Raw genomic sequence first — 20,003 nt, 5'->3', positions numbered from 1 at the left:
CCCTCCCGAGGGTGAAAGTGTTGGCAGCTCAGAGGCAGAGCTACTTAATATTTCATCTTTGTCTTTTGAAAAAGTAGTAAAAGGGATAGGATTTTAAATACAGATGAACCATTCTCCAGTCGACTGAGGGACAGTCTATTTTCAAATCTGCAGCCAAGAGTTTATGTTGAGGCTGGCTGGAGGCTTGACTGCAGAATTATATGGTTGCAACCGGTTACCAGAGTATTGTGAAGACTGTGGAAGCAGAAATAGGTTTGATATCTAATCAGTACTGAAACCTATAGGCCCTTCAGCTTGGCGACAACGGGGAAAAGAATCCAAATACAGGATTTGACTCATGAAGAGCAGGAGTAAAAATTATGTTCTGTACCTGTACAATGGAACATAAACCCCTGCTTTTGGTTCTCTGAAACTGGAGCTTTGGTTGTAATAGAATGTGGCTATAATATTGAAGTTAGCAGAAGTGTTTCATTGCAGTCTGCTCTAAAACGTGACGCAGTAGAAAAGCGTTGTATTAAATGTTTGATCACACGCCGTAAGATTTGGAGCGAAATGGTTTGTAGTAAGCTGGGATGAGTCACGGGGAGACGGGGGTGTTTCTCCAGAGTTTTCTGAATGGGTACGTACTCCTCTTCGCACTCTTCAATGCATCCACCCGTCAGCTTGAAGTGTAAAATTACCGCTGCTAAAAAAAAATTAAAAAAAAATTGCGGACGACAAAAAGCCGGCAGAATGACTGAAGGCAGAACGACAGAAGGCCGCCTTTCGGAGCAACCACGATGCTCGGTGAGCTCAGCAGGTGCCGTAGGGCCCCTGACGGCAGCCCACGTCCCCGCACCCGTTCGCCCCGGCCCGGCCCGTGGCGGAGCGGCCCCTTTAAATGCTCGTGGAGGTCACCGGAGGACTCGCCCCGGCCAGTCCCGCTCGCGCCGCCCGAGCCAATCCCTTCCCTGTGCCCTCCCCGGGGCCAATCAGAGCGGGCCGCCTTGGAGGCGGGAGGCCGCTCCCGTGATGGACGGCGCCGCCGGCCAATCACCGCCAAAACCGGAGGGCTGATGCACGGGCACGGCACCCAATAGGCTCGCGGTCGAGTGGGCGGGCCCGGGCGCAGCGAGCCCCCGCCGGGAGGCCGGGGGAAGGAGGGGAAGATGGCGGAGTGAGGGGCGGAGGAGGCGGAGGGGCCGGGCCGGCCGCGGCCCCGCGGCCTCGGCCGCGCTCAGGTGAGTGCGGCGGGAGCAGCGGCCGCGTCCAGCTCGGAGCCCGGTGCCGGATCCCTGACCGGGCTGGGACCGAGCGCCCGCGCACCCGCTTCCCCGTCCCGCCCCGTGATTGGGCTGGGCCCGGGCTCGGGCTCGGGCTCGGGCTCGGGCTCCGGCTCCTTCCCGCGGCGCCGGGCCGGAGCAGTGGGAGCGGCTGGCCGCCCTCGCCGCGCCGGCCCCGAGCGAGGACCGGGCCGGTGTCCGTGTGGGGACCGACCGGAGCCGGAATCGGGCCGGTCCTACCCCCTCGCCGCCGTGCAAAGTCTGAGCAACTTCGGCGCTGGGGACGAGGGCGTCCTGCAGCTCCGGCGCCGGGCTGCAGCAGATGGCCGAGCGGGAGAGCCCGTTCCCTGCACGGCGATACCTCGCAGCCGACGGGGGACAGCGGCGGCCGGCAGCGAGCTGGGAAAGGGAAACCGGCATCTGTCATCTGAAATGCGGCTTCGCACGTCTGGCTGCGAGCGTAGCGCTGAATACAGCTACGCTGCTGTTACCGTTCTTATTCATGCCGTGTGTGGGCTGGATGAATTCTGCTAACTGAATGGTTATATCCTTTTATGATGTCTGTAGCGCTGACACAGGAGTGCACAAAAGGGATGGCTTCCTCGTTGTTGGACAAAACCAGAAGGTACAGAAATCTACCCTGCAAAAACAAGTTCTTTGGAAAGTGGAGAGATTATAGTGGAATTTAATTTAGCCGTATAAGTTCATGTTGATAGTAAGGTGAAAAGAATTTAAGACATCATGAAACGCGTGAACCTATTGCTAATTGCACTATCTCTTCTTTCCAAGTTAGTACCATGCAGGCCAAGTATGCCCTGAATTCTTCAAAACTGAAGATGGTATTTTGTGCTAGAGAATGGTACTTAGTTTAAATTTGAAGAAAAAAAAAAAAAGGGTGGATCATTTCTTACTGAAAGCAAAAGAATTAGTGTCGCTAGTGTCGCTAGCATGACATTCCTTCTGTTCTGTATTTGACAGCACTTCTTAAAATCTCAAGTTCATCCTAGAATTGTGACTGCATTCTCAATCTGCATTTCAGACAAAAGAAACAAGTTGAAGTGGTTAAATGAGAAGCATAGTTTTAGATTTTGTAGACACATGGTGTGTTAGCACGCGTGACCTAATGATGAAGTAGTTGTTTTTTACTGGTCAAATAACTCAAAAGAAATATAGGCATGTTTATAATTAGTTCTGAAAGCAGTAGCTGCTTAGGAGAAAAAAATCTTAAGGAACATTTTACTGATTTTCATGTGCAACATTACTCATGTAGTAACAGTAATAGCAGCTTAGGAACAACATAACATTAAGACACAGTATGCTGCTACTGATGAATATTACTGTGTATAAACTTTTAAAATATGCCAGGAGATTTGTCTTTGGCATACTACATATAAAAATAATTCTGTTTTATATTATCATTAGAAGAATAATAAGCAATTAGCTTGCTTTTGTGTGAAGTTGTACACTACTTTAGCAGTAAGAAATTCATATGGATTAATATTTATTCTTAATCGTTTTCAATGCACAAAAGCTGTGAGAAGTAGTATCTTAAAAATAATATCAGCATTTCCTGTTGCTCTGGTATATATCACATCAGTATGCATTGGTTTGCAGTCTTGCCCACAGTGCTGTGAGTCTGCAGTATGAAAATTTGCATGAGCAGGCTATGCATCTCATGGTGGCCACCTCTTGTTCAGGGGTGTCAGAAGTCATAGGCCAGCCAAGTTTAAAAAGTCCTGACCAAATTTGTGAAGAGTCTGGAGTATCACTTGAACACCTCCCACGTTCATTCTTAAAAGCTAAAAAAGGAGCAGTGTTTGAAACCAGTCCTGACGTACCAGAGGTTACGTGAGTATGAGATGCAAAACCTGCACAGTCTTCAGGGGATTAAAAAAAAAAAAAAAAGAGGATTTTTCTAAAATAGCATGTGGAGGAAGGGTTGTTTCTTTGCCTGAACATTATTCCTAGAGCACATTCCTATAGTGTGTGTATCACGGAATTGAAAGCTCATCTTTAAGGAGTTTTCCCTGTTTGCTGTGGTACAAAGTATTGTTAAAATATTGTACCAACAATGAAGTAGATGTGCATTGGAAACCTGGTAAAAGAGGAAAAGGGTTTTATTTAAAAATACAGAGTGAAACAAAAAATTAGGGAGGATTGTCTGTGGTGCCCAAGATGTCTCTACAGCAGCCAGGCACCATTGCTATGGATCCAACAGTCTGACAGACTGTGTTGACGGGGGACATCAGCTGACAGATCCTTACTGTCTCCTGGCCTCTTCCTAGGCTGGCAACCATTCTAAGCTTCAGATGTGCCTTTGTGTACTCTCTTGGAGGGGACATTGCCCTGCATCTCTACTTTCTCCTGACTCTGTGGATTATCAGTGTTGTCTCCAGATCTGGGTGTCTTCTGAAGTGGCAGGGGGATGTGACCTGCTAACCTGGGTGCTGCTAACATAAGCCCCTTGGAGCCCAGTTCCTGCTCAGTGTTACGTTTGGTGCCTCTACACTCAGACACTCCCGTTTCTTTCTCCAGTCACACCAGTCTTAGACTTTCTTTTGCAAGTTCTCACCTTTGCCTTGTAGCTTGGACGTAGATGCCTACTTCGAAGTTGCCTAGAAAGCAAAAAGATCATGAAGGCAGCTATTTTTTTTTTGCAAGACTGTAAGCTACTTTCTATTGTATTTATGTTTATAATTTAAGCATTTGTCATTATCCACTTTCCAGGTTAAATTTGACAGTTTTTAAGCCATAGGTAAAACTATAGTGGACTTGTAATGTGTAGGGCTAATTTTGCTTTCTTTATCTCCATAGGTCTCCACTATACTTCCAATTTTTTGTATTTTTGTCTTTCTATATTAACCTGTTTCTAGATCTTTCCTTCCTTACTTCCTCATACTTCTCAGGCTCTAGGCAATAGAAGAAGAATCATCTTCTGGGTCCTTTTAATTCTGCTCATCTCCTGGAGGATTTGTGTCTGTGTAAGAGGCAAAGATAGTATTTTGGAAAGCCAGATCTGATGGATCTCAGTTTTTATTGTACCTTAAAACAGAGCATGAGGGGTGGAGTGAAAGTTGGTGGCATAGCTGTATACTGTTATATTAATATAGTCTTAAATTCCTATATTATGTGTGCTGGTTATGTCAGAACACTGACTTTTGTGGGGATTTTTTTTTGCCATACTGGTGGCTTGGTAATACAGTATGTTAATATATATGAGAAGACAAATACTGCAGTTTTGCTGGTAAATTTATTTGTGAGATACTACTTCATCTCTTTTTTGCTTTGGAATTCCCAAAGTTATTGAATTTCTTCAATACAGGCACCTATCTGAATGTGAGATTTAAAGTTCATGGAAACTAATCTTTAGTTATGGTAGAGCAAAAAAAAATTAACGGGCAATAGGTCAAGACTTAATGAAAATAATACGTTCTGAATTTCTAACAAAGAAGGAGTCATGCAGGCAGTCTTAAGCTTTCTCAGTTACTTCTTGCTCCACATCAATTGATTGTATGTTCAGTACAGTATGAAACAAGAAAAATAGCTTTTTTCCTTTGTAATGTCCACTAGCTGTTATCTGAAGAGTTGATAGTGTCACCATCAGTCTCAGTGCCACCTCATTTTCAATAACCTTGATATATATCCGGTTGCATTTGCAAGTTCTGTTGGACTGCTGTGAACTCTGTGCTCATGTAATTGATGAAAGTTAGCTAGAGAGTGCATCAAGCAGAGTAGTTAAAAACTGGGGCACTCAAAGTCAGTGAACTTGTTAAAATTAAAAGAAGTAGGTTAAGGCTAACTGGATTTCAGTGTTGGATGAACCATTCCTTTGCTTGAGTTTTAAATGTCACCAGCTGCTTTCTTTTTTAATAAGACTTACTTTAGTGTTTAGTTTAGTTAATTCATAGTCTTACTGAAAGAAGACCCAGCTTTTCAAAGATTTGATTGGTTTCTATTACGTGTTTTCTATAATGATAAGGCAGTTTGGGATTATTGCCAATTAATTACCAATCCTGGTAACTGTTCCTTTTCAAGTTAATTCTTTTGTGAAGCATTTGCTGTCTTAAAGTTACATAGTGCTTGGCTGGTTCTTGAGGGAGAATTTGAGTAGGAAGGGTCAGAACTGACAACATGGAAAGGAAGTAACTACTCTGAAGTAGGGATTGTCTGATGGCTGGGGATTTTCTGAAGGTACAGGTGCATGGTGGTTATAGAAACGCTGTGTTGTGCAGGAGTGTGGAAGCTAATAATCCTTTGCTGAGGAATTTTGAATAATTTAGGTTCTGTGTGATGAGATAGTTCTGCTTACAGCAATCCATTATTCTTCCAGTTAGGTTGTCAGTTCAGCATCCTCACTACAGTAGTTTGTTATTAATGTGAAAGAGTTTCTTGCTTTACTGGAGACTGAATATGTATCCATCTCAGTTCCCATGAAATTTAAATGTGTGTCTCCAATTATTTAAAGTTCGTGTGTCCTGGCTCTTCCACACTTGGGTCCAATTCTCTTGATTTAAACTAAAAGAGGGGGTATAACTAATAATTTGAAAAATAACATCAGCATGTTTTATGTAGGAAGTCTAAAAATGTTACCTGGTTCATGGAAGGTACAGCTAGTCTTTTGTGTCTTGTGCAAATAATCATGTATGATCTGAGCTGCTTCCTAAATGCAAATTTAATTTTGTTTATTCTTCTCTTTCTTTCTAAGCTCACTGAAGAGGATGTGGAATGATCAAAAGTAATGGTGAGTACAATTGTGAGGTTATTTAGGTACGAAATGTAAGGTACTAAACTTATCAAGTTTGTCAGCTGATTTAGTTCCCTTTTCTCTGACCAAAGAAATACGTCATTGAGATTTAAATTTTTTGTAGTATGCTTTCAGAGAACTGGAATGTTGCCAAAGAGTCAGATTTCAGCTTGGACTTCACCTTAAAGAAACATAGATTTGACTATTATATATTCTAACAAGAATAAATACCTTGAAAGTTATAAAATCCCTGTCCTGTGGTGTCATTTGCTCTGCTAAGACAAATTGTATTAACTTGGAATAGTTTTCTTAAAAGTGTTATTTGTTAAATGATGGGATTGGAAAGATGATAAAATAGCCAAATAAATTATCAAATAGGAAAAATGTACATTCAGAATTTCTAAGATTACAATAAACTTCTGTAGTTTTGATTTATTTTTTCCCAGTGAATGAAATAAAGATATTCTGGTAGTTAAGCTATGCAACACAATTAGATTCTGTTCTATATTCTATTCTGTGCTATATTCTGTTCTCAGCTCTGTCACAAACCTTTGGCATGTTTTATTGCAGCTCTCCAGGTCTGTTTTTCCACATCTTCATAAGAATAAGACTTTCCCAACAGTCTGAGTGTCGATGGTCAACCCAATGATCAGCTGAAATATTTGAGTGACTCAAGAGAGATATCAATAGTACATGTACTATATTTCCATTTTCATGGTCTACTCACTGCTTCTAACATAGGAGCTGAAAATTGTCACTGGAAGACCATTTCTGGATTTGATCAATGGAATGGTTAAGGTAATTAAAATAAGAAATGCAGACAGGGAAAAGAGAGGAAGAAGTTAGTTATTCTCATGTTCTTGTATATGAGAAAGATTTTTTTTTCCCTCTATTTTGCATCTTTTATATTAGCACAAGAGAATGGTAATAAACATTCTGGCAATAGTGATGCAGGAGTGCACCCATGTTAGCTTCCAACTTAATGCAAAAATAGCATGTCTTAACAGCTGCTATAACTAGGTAGTACCAGGGGAGTATCACTGATGGAAGACCAGGAGATCTGTGAAAAGATGAGTTACTGAAATTTGTCTGTGCTGTGGATAAGTGGGGAGAAATGAGTAAAAGTAAGAAGCTAATGTATGTGATCTTAAAACTGTTGTAAGTGCTCTTTTCCTCTCCGGCACTGACAATTTCATAATTAGTTGGGTGGTAGTTTATGATGTCTCTTTGAGTTGTGACCTGCTAGAACAGAGTACGTGACACTCTGTGCCGTGTGCACTCTGCTGCTACCTCATCGTTGTCATCTCTGTTGGAGACACAGTTGAAGCCCCACAGCTAATTAGCAGTGGTGTATTTTTAGCTGCATTGCTTCTCAGTAAGTGTATAGTTCAGCATTTCTGAAGTGTTTCCTTAGCCAGCTTATGGACATCTAAAGTTAGATACAGAAACTTACAGACCAAGGGATTATTGCAGTTTGTGAAACCAGATAATTTTATCCATTAGAGTCAGGCTTTTAAGTAGTGAACTGGTGGGCATTTTAACGTTGAGTGTATTTTATTCTGATTCCTAAACTACCTTCCCTGTTTTTTTAATTTGGAATTACAGATCCTCTCCTGAGAAGGTGATCCTCTTACTTCCTCAAAGGCTATAAAATGTGGATATTTCTCTTCTAGCAAGCAAAACCTGTCCTTCATTTCCATGGAGCTGAATGAACAAAGATTTGTCCACTTCTGTTTTAATCATCTCACCAAACATTTGATTCTCCAGATGACTTCCTCCACAGAAGTAGCCCACTGTTTTATCAAAACTCAGAAGCAGAGTAACAGAAATCGGCATTTGTTTTCCTGAAAAAATGTCTTCTGTGCCAGCTCTTCATTCTGCATTCTGTTTTAAAATGAAAAATACTTTGTAATCAGATGCAAGTGGAAGCTGGTGTTTTTCACTGACATTTCCTTCTTAATTTTAGGAAGGTTAAGTACTTTGCTGTGTCAAATTGGAATTCCTAGCAGATAAAGTGTCTGCATGCATTGCTGTGTCAGACTGACCTGATATATATGAAAAGTTGCAGCAGGAAAACCCAAATGTTTTCTGCTCTGACATGAGGAAGAAACTTATCAAACAACTAGGGGCATCCCATACAGGTATTTTCTAGTCCAGGTCCCAGGCTTGACTTTGTAGATAGGTGTGAACTCACATAAAGCAGCTAATGCACAAGAACAAATACAGAATCACCTTGTCTGTACTGTGTATCCCAGGCTGTGATCAAAATACATATTTGCATGTGTGAACCTCTGTAAGTGCAGGATATGAAGAGCTTTCACCTGAAGAAGAAATTACTCTGCATCCTTTCATTTTTGGCAAAGAAAAAGGAAGCTTTGAAGGCCTCTGGGGTAACAGGATAATGACTAGGTTTGCATTAAATCATTCCTTTCCTCAGGCATTCTCTTAGTATCAAAAGGAACAAGACCAGTCTACAGTAGAAGAGATGGGCAGAACATCTTTATTATAGAAATTAGCTTCTGATGGGATGGAAGAGACCAGAGCTGTAAATTTGCAGTGTATCCACCTGGCTTCTTCGACACAATTTCAGCTTTTCCTACTGCTGATGAAATCTTGCTTTTTGATTCTTTCATGACTAGAGAACTGAGAGAACCTATGTGTTTCCTCCATCTAGGTAGAAATAGGCCCAAGAAAATGGAATGTTAGCCACGTAAGAGGGGTGAGTTGAGAGCAGAAATACTTAGTACAGTCCGTTTTCTGACTCTTCTTGTTCCTTCCCAAACTATGGCACAATCTGGTTGTTCTCATGTTTACACAAGATTCTTTGTCTATGTAATTCATGATTATATAGGATATTTTCTGTCATTCTGAGATGGGAGCATATATTGTTAACATGCTCCCTGCTATGGGATTATCTATAACAAGTAAGATTTTTGGCAAAAAACTACCAGAACTGGGATATGTATTATATTCCACCTCAAATCTGAAACTCTTTTTAGTGCACCTTATTCCAAGCTTGTGATTTCGAAATGTGGCTTGCTAGCTTAAAATACGGGAGATACTAAAATGGTTGGGGAAGCAGTCTAGATTTCTTGTTATATTTTTCCTTTTAGAAAACTGCTGGAGAGAGCCAGACAGCCTGAAAATGGCTGAAAAAGAAAACAATTGAAATCCTTCTTAATTCTTGGTGATTGATTGCCAGGGCAGCATTCTAGTATCAAAAATGTGGTGACATTTTATGGGATCAAGTTCCATAGCAGGGTGAAGACAAGCATTGATGTTGATCCTAGTCCTCCAAGTAATGTCTGTGTTTAGACTTGTTTTGTAACAATAGGATTTAATGACAGCTTTACCCTTTATTTTGTGTTTCCATGAAGCAAAGAGCAGACACGTAAGCTTAAGAGTGGTGGGCAGGACGCTGCATGTCAAAGTAATGGCAACTTTAATGAGCAGAGAGGTGCTCTAAAATTGTGTGTAACATTGTGGTGAGCTGTGTGATAAGAGTTAACAGTGAGCTTGATGAGGCAACCACCTGCTTGGCCTGACTTTGCTGAATGAGGTCCGAACTTTCTGGCATTGGAGGCAACTAGAAAAGCACACTTCATTTTAGGGCCTCCTTACAAGTCAATAGAAGTCAATAGAAGGAGTTAGAAGTCAATAGAGAGGAGTTAATGGAGATGTCTGTAGAAGCAGGATCCATCTCTAAGTGATGGAAAATACTGTCAATATTATAGGATTACAGTGGTTGAGAAGTACGTGGTATAAGAAATGTCCAATTTTAGATCTGGGAATTTTCTTCCTTCTGCCCATGCTTACCCCTCTGATGTTAGAGATAGCAGTTGTTTCTTGCATAGTTCGATGAATACTTGAGGGACAGGAAGGTATTTTTGTTTTCTAGGGACATGTACAGAAATTGCAAATTTGTCTGACTAGAGAGCTGATAATCTAAGCTCCTTAAACTCAATATTTTGTAACCCGACATTGTAACAAAAAAGTAGAATTACTGATTTTTTTCTTAAGTCCTATTCATGACAGTGTAGCAGCATTAGTTTTGTGTTTAATTTTAGAACATCAGGATTTTATTAGGTTAAGGATCTGTGGCTTTCACAGAAGTGATACTCCAATAGTGCATGCCCAGAAGACCCCCATTGCTGTACCTTCCTGGCCAGCACCTTTAAAGAGCTGCTGTGTTTGGAAATGCTGCTTCTTCTGACTCACTTTTTCTTGCTCCGCTTTTTCTTTATGTTGGTTGGAAATCTTCCCATGTGAAAGATTACAAAAACAAGGGGCATGTGCAATAGCTCATATATATATATACATATATATATTTTAATACTTGTGGACAAAATGATGTTACAAGTTGTTTGAAAACAACAAAATCACCAATGTCTTCCATTTTGAGATGTATAGTTCCATAAGCATTAGTGCTTTGTAGCAAACTGTAGTGCCATGTTAGGACCAGTGCATGAGCCTAGTAGTATTTTTACAATTTCTGAGTGACAAATTTATTAGTAAACAGTGATGATAATGTAATTAACACTAGAAAGGATACAATAGGAATGTCACAAACATGGTCTAAACATGCAGTATCCTCCCTTTGACAATGGCAATGCTATCCTTAGAAAGGGAACTCATTCACTTAATGGGCTTCATAGAATCATAGTTGACTTTTTGGTATTTGTCTGTCTGTCCAATTGCAGTAGTAAGCTAGAGTATGCAAGTATCCATAATTCTCATCCCTATCGGTGTGATTATTTTCTTTTAAATCTTTGTTGATGTTTTCTTCCATTTTCAATTTTATTGAACCATTTATTACCCATCCTGTGATATATTCAGAAAAGTATAATATGCTAAGGAGTTTGTGTGCATTCTGTACACATCTCTAACCTTCAAATAATTTACAAAGTCTGTTAAGTAATCTTGTATTTTTTTTTTCAGATCTGACTCTATGATTATTATAGCTAGTAAAACATTATCCTCATTGTGTGATAAGTTAATAGTTGCAAAATGTGATGTGCTAATTATGCGTAGAAGGCTTTTCTCCATTATTGCAGGAATGGGGAACCTTTTTTGGCTGAAGTCCTATTGAATCTTAAAATATTCTTGGTGGATCCTGCATTTACATACATCTTAATAAGAGAGAATAAGATAAGGTCAAAGTTGGAAAACGATGTTGCAGGCTGTATCTGTGCAGCAGGCTGTCTCTAGCCAATGGATCAGAGATTCCCCACCCCTGTATTATTGAGAATTCAATATCTTGTATTTTAGGTAACTTCCAGTTTTGCTTTCCAGCTCTAAGCTCAATTTTAATGATTTCTGTCTCTCCCTCTGCTTTTTTCAGAAGGAAAGTTTAGACCAGGGAAGGAAAATTGATATAGCACTCAATGGGCAGCTTGGACTGGTCGAATAGGAGACTGGTATGATTCTTGAGATGTGCATGCTTTGTGGATGGCATCCTCTGATTTCCTAGGGATAAGTCTTTTATTTGATGCCAGTGCTGCTCTTCACCCATTTCTCTCTTTCAGCTTAGAGAGGATACTGCATCTTTTTTTCCTGAGACCTGCCTGTAAATGGCCATTAGGGGGAGGGAGGGAATGGGTAGCTTGGTTTTGTAATTTTGATACGCTAGATCTTTGAAGTAATTAATCAAGAAGCATATACTTCTGTGCAATGACAGTAATCCAGGCAGAGTTAATGTATGTAACAGGGAAAAAAAAAACCCCAACCAAACCAACCAAACAACCCTCTGCATCTGATAAATTTTTGAGAAAATTGGGCAGGTGGGCCATTTACAGCAGAGCTCTGGGGGACCTGTGCTAAGAGTCAGGTTCAATTCTGAATGGACTTAGCTGTACCATTGAATAAAGTAGTTTAGTGCTTGGGAGAATCAATTGAAAAATACCTCTGAAACTGGAATGCAAAATAGCACAGTATGTAGGGGGAAGAATCCCTGATGCAAACAAAGCCATAAGATGATTTAATAAGAAAATAGAACTTTAGTAGCAATAACTGTTTTGCATGTGATAGTAAATAACTTGCATTAGCAAGACTGTACAGTAGAGTAAGTGGGTAATAACCAAATAAGTTTGTGGCGCTCTGTGCTGCAGGGAGTTGTGTGAAGAGTCTTCCTGAGAAGAAGGGTGAATTCTTCTTATGTTCCTCTCATTGGAGGGAATTTGGCACTTGAAGTTAATGAACTTGATATATATATTAAAAAATTTAGCTTTGCCACATGTCACAAGGACTGTCAGTGAGTGCTGGGGGAAGGGCAGACAGTTCTCTTTGAAAGGATTGCTGAAGTTTCCCTGTAATTTTTTCCTTCTCTTTAACATAGCACTTGCTCTGTTTCTCTGAGAAACGAAACTTTTCCAAATACTGTACTGTGAAGAGAACCTGATTCTAAAGTTAGAAGCTTTTGTGGTGGGAAATACTTTCTGTTTTCTTTGTTTATAAAGACAAATCTGAGATAGTCTTTAAATTAAAAAAAAAATTAAAAACAGAGAGCACTTGACACTCAAAACATTTGTACATGCCAAGTACAGCTGTAGAATTCTAAAGATGTTAGAGCAGAAAATAATTTCAGCTTTGCTAAACACTGTTTCAGACTATAATTGATTTCAGTTGATGCCTGAAGTTTTGCAGAGGAAAGTACTGTGAAGCCTCTTGTAACACAAAGGGTTATTGATCTTCTCCTGTAGATCTGCATTCAAAAACTTCTTCGCTATCAAAGGGTTGTATAAAAGAGCCACAGGAGTTCTAAATTGTTCCTGGTTGACATTTTTTAGTGTAGATACCTCATCTATGGACACAGTGTGGCCCAACATATAGGAATGTATTCTGAACAGAATCAGAGGTTTAGATCAATCTGGTTGCATTTCTTCTGGAAAGCTGAAGTAATTTAGACTGTAAGCTTCCAGCTTAATGGAAACTTCTTGTATTTTTAAAGCATGGGGGTGAAGCACTTTGGCTCTTCGTAAATTGATAATGGAACTGCGAGGGCTGTGAGCATTTTTACAGTGTAAAGTAACAGGATAAGCATGAGAATGTCTAAATTAAGTGTTGGCTAATATGTAATATGCTTATGAAAACTAATTGATCTGAAAGATTGTAATCAGCTTAAATTCCAACTATTGATTTTTTGATAAAATTGGAAGCTGGCCATAGGGGACCTTCATTTGATTGCTCTCTGATTACATTAGAGAAATTATGAAATTACGTGATCTGTGATCAGCAAGTACATTTACATAATAATGAAATTTTAATGAAAACAAAGTCACATTCATGCTTCAGAAGTATGAACTTTGTGGCTGAACAGAATTATTCAACGGTATATCCACTCAGAAAAGGGGGGAGGAAATAAAGACTGATGTAGCCAGGCAAGCTGTCTACATATACTTCCCAGTTCAGGCTTTTAATAATGATCTGAATTCTGTGGGTTGCTAGACTAGGAATTACTATTCACAGCAACAAAAGGAATCCCTTTGCCTTTCAGCTCTTGTACTATGGCATGACTTTTGCTTCAACCTCCTTGATTTAACAGCTTCTAAACCTAAGTGGAAGAGTCAGGTGCTACCACACTTGGGCGTGGTATATCAAAGGTGTGACGACCATTATGGACATTCCTTTCTTTAGCAGTACTAAACTCAGATGATACAAATATATTCTGTTTGTATATCCAATAGTGCTGCTGCAGAAGGTCTTGCCAGTACTTGTGTTGGGAATTGTAACTTCTGAGGCTGAGGGTAATTGTCAAATTTATGATAAAAATTAAGTCTTGCAAAGACTTCTTGATAGTAAGTGGGAAGAAATTGTACTGAGCCTGAGGATACTGACACTTTACATGAGGATTACATTGTCAAGAACTGGCAGTCTGGGTTTTTTTGGGGGCAGAAAAGGAAAAAAATATTGAAGATAGAACTATTTTTGATGGATAACGATTCTTAGAAATTACTGCTTCTTGCATCCTTAGAAAACTGGCTGGTCTTCCTCCAAAACTAATAATCCTGCTTGCTGGTCAGGTACAGAGCTGCAGAATGACAGGCCAAGTTAGATTCCACTGGATTTCTTTCACAGAACAATCCAGCATTTTGCCCCTGTGGCACTTTGACTGGCACACAAAAGCCAGCAGTTGAACCAGGGTGTCTTGTTCAACAGTGCAGAACACTAACCATGGATTCTGATGTCTGTTCCCTTTCAGTCTCTACACTTCCTCCTGCGTTTTAGATAAAGTGTCAGTGTTCATGATGTCAGCAGAGCATGTTTCTGTCTCTGAGCCTATGTACCAGGTTATAATATAGACAAATTCCCATGACTTACCCCATCTAAAGTTAAAGATAGAAGGTAACTTTCTGTTCAGTGTGTCCTACGTAAAACCTGTCTGCTTCTCTCCACTTCCCCTCCAAATGAGTGTGTTTGCAGGTCAAATAAAAGGCAGATAGTTTGTAATGCCTTAGGCATGAAGAACTGCATGGAGAAACTGAAGGAAAGCGGCACAGGCCCACAAACCAAATCTTAGCGCTAGTATTCTAATTATGCATGATTCAAAATGTCTAGTGTAATGTAGTTATTACCAGTAAATTGAGATATGCATTTATACATAATGAAGCAATAGGAATTAATATACCAATAGCTTGAACTTCCTGCTTTGATTCTCAAATTTCGGGGTTTTTTAAGAGAATGTGCTGCCTCTGTAGAGAAGGGGGCAGAATGTATAGATAGGGACAGAAGCATGGCACCAAAACTGTAAATCAGGAACCAGGATCAGCAGAACTCGCCTTTATAACCTCTTGTCTGGTTCATATCACTGTCCTGAGCATGTGAAAAGCAGGGCATGAACTAAGCATGTTTAGAGGCGAGATGAGGTTTCTCACCTGCTGCAGCTGTAGCAAGGAAAAGGGTGCAGAGTTTCTTAAATGGTGCAGGGGGAGCGACTGGTGGGAAAGTAAAAAACCAAACCCACAAAAAAATCACCCCAAAACCCAAGCCAGCAAACAAGTAACAGAAACCACAGACTCAAATTGAGTGTAGTATTTGCCAGACAGTAGGTAAGCTTGAATGTGGTAAGTGAAATTATATGGAGAATACTGAAAGTAATAAGCACAGTACATATTTTTCAGGTGTTGAATAGCTTTTTAAGAGACAGTATTTTCAGGTAACTCTAGCCACATAGGCAGCTGTACTGAAGCATACTGGTACCAGCCAGCAATAATGGCATCTGCAGGAATGAACCTGAAAATACTGGTAATCTTGTATATTTTTTAAGTTCTTTAAAGAGATTTTTAAAAACAGAAAATGAGATTTGATCACTGAAGGTCTTTATCTTCTGCAACAGAGGTTGCAATTGTCTTTTTTTATTTCACTTACTAGATAAAGGAATTTGGATGCCATCTTTCTGTAAACTCTTCGTGTGTTCTCTGTAATTCAAGTCTCTTAGTGGATAATGCAGTCAATTTCTGCTGGCAGTTTGAAAATAAGAAAATGTGTGGCATAGCCTACATCACTAATACTTTTCCAAGTTTAAATCTGTAATTAAACATGTAGAATACTGGCTTGTAATTGCAGAATTCCATACTTGTAGCTTAGCTTAATTTTGTAAGTGGGCTTAACTTGTGCAGAACACTTCTCCATGTACAGAGGCTCAGTCCTCTCTTAAGTAGAAAGAAGTGTCTTGGAGGAAGAAAAGGTGTGTCAAGTTAACTCCTGTTGATTTTTCATAGCCAACCATTTATAAAGCACTGTGTTTTGGGTTTAGAATGGGAATTGTGGTTTTACCCATGAATGCTCTTTTTAAATATGTAAGGATTGCCAAATGAAGATAGGAATATTATAAGAGAAGATAACTATTCCATGGTGTCACAAATTAGACTGAATGAAAGTCTTTGAGCCAACTTCTTCAAGAAACAAGAAAATTTCTAAGACAAAGTTAGCCCAGTGGTTAACCATGGTAATTTTTAATTCTTTAGAGCACTATGCATGATTTTAAAGTCTGTTAAATATTGTAATGAGTAAGCCATTGTATCCTTTGTATTTCCCTTCAGCATAACCTGGGAATAAGCTACTACAGGATGTCAGTGAAGTTGTTTTCCTTTTAAAAAATATAACAGCAAAGGAGAAGTATTAGGTATAAATTCCTAAAAATTACCTTAGTATTTATTAGGCTAAAGAATACTTATACTGAACTTCTGATAGTGTTCTTGCATGGATTAGTGGAGGAAATTATTGGTGTGACTACAAACTATGTACTCCCATTGCACATGTTTTACATGGTAACAGTGAAAGAATGTCTCCCTGCAAATTCTCATTTTTTCCAAAAGGCAGCTTGCTTTTATATCTATGCATCTTTGAGGATTTCAAGATAAGATTTTATTCTTTTGACACTGTAAAGAGGAACTGTTTAAAAATGAACCTGGAAACTCTGCACCTGTATACAAACTTTTTTAGCAATAAAGCAGCACAGGCTGAGAATGCACTAAAACTGGATGTGTCATCTGTTCAGAAGACAAATTAACCAAACTACTGTACATTCCACTCCACTTCTGAGGTACACTTGCTGTAGCTTTGTCAAAACCTAACACCTTGAGCTGAATTCATATAAGCTGGATATCTGCTTTGGGGCCAGCTGTCCCAGACTTCAGGCACAAGAGCTTCTGCCTTAAACAACAGCTAAACAAAAATTGTTATTTCACTCATTGTAAGATGCATAACTTCAATCCCTTCAAGGGTTATTTTAGAGGGTAGCAGAAACCCTTTGCTTCTTGTATTGATTGCCTAAAAGTAACAAGGCCCCTCAGAAGACAGTTTTATGGATGTATTGATTATTGTTTTGGTGACTACACTTCCAAAAAATACCTTCTGTGGTTGGTGGAGGTCCTCCCAGCTTCAAAGATTACAGAAATGCCATGTAAAAATTTACCAGCTATTCTTCTTCATTATTTATTTGAATCCATGCTGGTAATATAACTTGTGGAACCAATACTTTAATGCTTCATAACAAATGAGGACCCAAGCAAGATAAAGTGATGGGTTTTTTCCTGCAAAATAATCAAAGGAAAAGAAGTAGGCCAAGGACTCACATAATATTGGCAGTGATTTGGACTACATGAATTTCCGAGTTTCAGCTTTTATTTAAGAAGTTTCTTCTTCACAACTTTAAATATAATGCAAAAATGTAACTGACAGCTTTCTTTTTCATTTAGGGATCAGCATGAATGAAGCAAAACAGTTTAGCATAGTATAGACATAAAATAGCAAGAAACAGCCTCAGTGCAGAAACTGGAATGAAAGGGCAAAAACACATAGTGCCATTATCAATCACATTTCTTAGACTCATGCAACAACAACACAAGCACTAAGGAAGTACTACAAAGGTGGTATTAGAATTTGTTAGAGTCCCTCCTCTCCTTGCAGAACGACTGTTGATACTCTGTGGTTTTGCTTACAACAATGAACTGAGACCATACAGAACTCCTCAATAGAAAGCAGCACAGTGAGCATTAGTAGGAGCCCAAGTATGAGCTGTCCCCCTAAAACCTCTGAGGTGCCTTACAGTGAGTTTTGTCTCCTCTGCTCCAAGCCCATTACGAGTTATTTTGCAATTAAGACAAAACACAGAACTGGCAGCAGCAGCAATGAGGTCTGCAACCTGCTGGTCATATATATGGAAGGAGAAGGCAATTTTCATCACTGGAATTAAGCTGATCAAGTAAACAGAATCCTCTCTAGACTACTACAGACAACTACTAAACTTTCCATAAAGTCCATTATCCCTTTAGGGAAAAACACTAACCCTTTAGGCAGAAAAAGGAAGGGACCTTAATCTTCCAAAAAAAGAATTAGGGATATTCTGTCCCAGTAACAAAGGTTAAGTGCTTTCTTTTCTATCAAATTATCTTTCTAAATGTTTGGAAATAAGCAGAATCAATTTTTTAACAGAGAGAGATGTCAATGAGCCATGAGTAGGTATTTTTTATGAAACATCCTGACTGGCCAACTGAAGGCAACCGGCCAATCATAACTTCAGGAAAGCAGTGCTTCCACGATTGTGCAGAAGAATGTTCCTTGGTTTCATACTTAACATTCCAGAAGGAAATGCTTAAATCTCTTCAAGGCAGTTGCTGACAACCTTAGCTGGCAGAATTTGACTCAGTCCTGTTCCTGAGGCTGCACTTCAGCAGACTTGGCAGCCACGTGGGTTGCCCTTTACCTGAAATTCAAAACCCTTGTGTTCTGCCTCCATGGTGCCATCCAGACTCATGCTCTAAGAACACTGCAGCATCTGTGATGTGCTTGTTTGCTGCTTTTGCAGGCAACACACGCTAGCAAATCTCAAAACTATTCAGGAGTCCATTTAGCAGTGGCTCACATATCAGATGTAGCTCATGAGCCACTTGACCAAAAACTAGCTGCCATTAAAACCAAGGCTGCCATTAACAATGTGTCTATTAAAAGGCAGGACAAGAGCTTTAGGTCTCTAAGAATACCTTGTTAAGTATGTTTTGCATAGCTCCAGAAACATGACTTCAGTATTTCAAAGGCTGGTTTTTACCCTGAAGTCGTTGGAAAAAAACAAAGTCACATTTACACAGCATCAGAGAGTAACGTGCTGCATGGGTGAACTATTCATTCTCCCAAGCATAATTTCAATATGTCAGATTCTCAGGTGTTCCTGAAGGGATGCACTTCATCATCAGTTCTTTCCACACACAGATAAAAGTGACAGATCAATTACTCAAACCTCGTCTGGTGCATTATTTCTTTGTAATGAACAAACTCAGCAGAGATGCAGAAACAGCTCCAGCTGTTCTTGAAAATGGGTATTAGTTAGCATTAACTCTTGCATATCCTGATAGTAGGTCATGTGGATCTGTTGAAGAATTTTGCCATTCTTTTACATAATTACTTTGTTATTTTATCCAGCTTCCTTGTCACTAACTCTATGCGACCACTGAAGTCCACAAGCTTTTCTTTCATCTAGGAAAAAAGAGAAGAGTATTAAAATTAGCAAAAAAAGTCCTAACACTGGATCTTTGAATGACCTGCACCCCACTTTAAGATGCTAAAGAGCAGCTCACTTTCAAGATGGGAAAATAGAGAGGGGCTTGATCTCTATACTGCATGTTTAGTACTGACAAAACCAGCATCCAGATCAGAAGGCTGCACTGCAAACTAGAGATGGATCAATGTGTGCCAGTATCAGCCATTCCAGGGCATAATGGAAGATGGAGTTGCTGCAGTTTTACTATGATGAACCTGATCTTTCCTAGTTAACTCAAGTTTTCACACAGCCAGAAACCTTCTTTGACAATATGTGGACAAACTGTTTTATCATTAGTTTAGGAATACATGTGGACATTATGTCTCAAAAAGCAAAGGCCAGACGCTTGAGCTTGTTCTAGTCAACAAGCAGAGTTCTACAGTCACATAATTTGTGTTTGCAATGAAGTGCTGTCATATTTTTACTTCAATCATGTATTATTACTAAATCATGTCTCGACTTCAGAAGTTTTACCTGGATAAGGTTTTTGTATCACTTGACCTGTAAAAACACTCTGATCTTATAAAAACTGGAAGAGGACAAAACTTAAGAAATGTAAAAGGTCCATTACAAGAGAAACTAAAATCCAAAATCAAACCCCGAAAAAAAAGTAATGAACAAATTATCACATAAGTATTGGATATGCTGGCTGTCTCCTACACACAATAACTTTATTTGAGCTAAGGCACAGGCAATTAACAACTAGTCAGATTACATATAAGAACATCCAGTTTGAACATCAAAACAGGGAGGAGGTCACAGACATAAAAATGTAACTCTTTAAAAATCCCTTTCATTAAAAAAAAAAAATTAAATTCTTCAACAATGACAACACAAGTCGTAATACTTAGGCCAAGTCTGTATAAATTATTTTTGAGGTTTTTTTTTCTTTGCAAGGTATAGAGATAAAAGGATAACAAACTTTTGCCAAAATTTAGCTAGAACTGGCTATGTTCTTCAGTTT

The 20,003-nt window shown here is 39.4% G+C and overlaps 1 protein-coding gene across 1 annotated transcript in view; it reads right to left on the bottom strand.

The window, feature by feature from the left end:
* The window catches only part of OIP5 (Opa interacting protein 5), a 273,973-nt gene that overhangs the window by 251,553 nt on the left and 2,417 nt on the right, over nucleotides 1–20,003 (bottom strand). Inside the window, exon 5 of the mRNA XM_068193491.1 lies at nucleotides 17,587–18,975. Within this exon, the coding sequence (XP_068049592.1) occupies nucleotides 18,901–18,975 (75 nt within the window). The 3' untranslated portion in view covers nucleotides 17,587–18,900. The remainder of the gene's footprint in view (nucleotides 1–17,586; nucleotides 18,976–20,003) is intronic.

This window comes from Anomalospiza imberbis, chromosome 6 (genome assembly GCF_031753505.1).
Source record: "Anomalospiza imberbis isolate Cuckoo-Finch-1a 21T00152 chromosome 6, ASM3175350v1, whole genome shotgun sequence".
Taxonomy (NCBI): Eukaryota; Metazoa; Chordata; class Aves; order Passeriformes; family Viduidae; genus Anomalospiza; species Anomalospiza imberbis.
The sequence above is the reverse complement of the archived record's forward strand: the minus strand, read 5'-3'. Positions and strand labels throughout refer to the sequence as shown.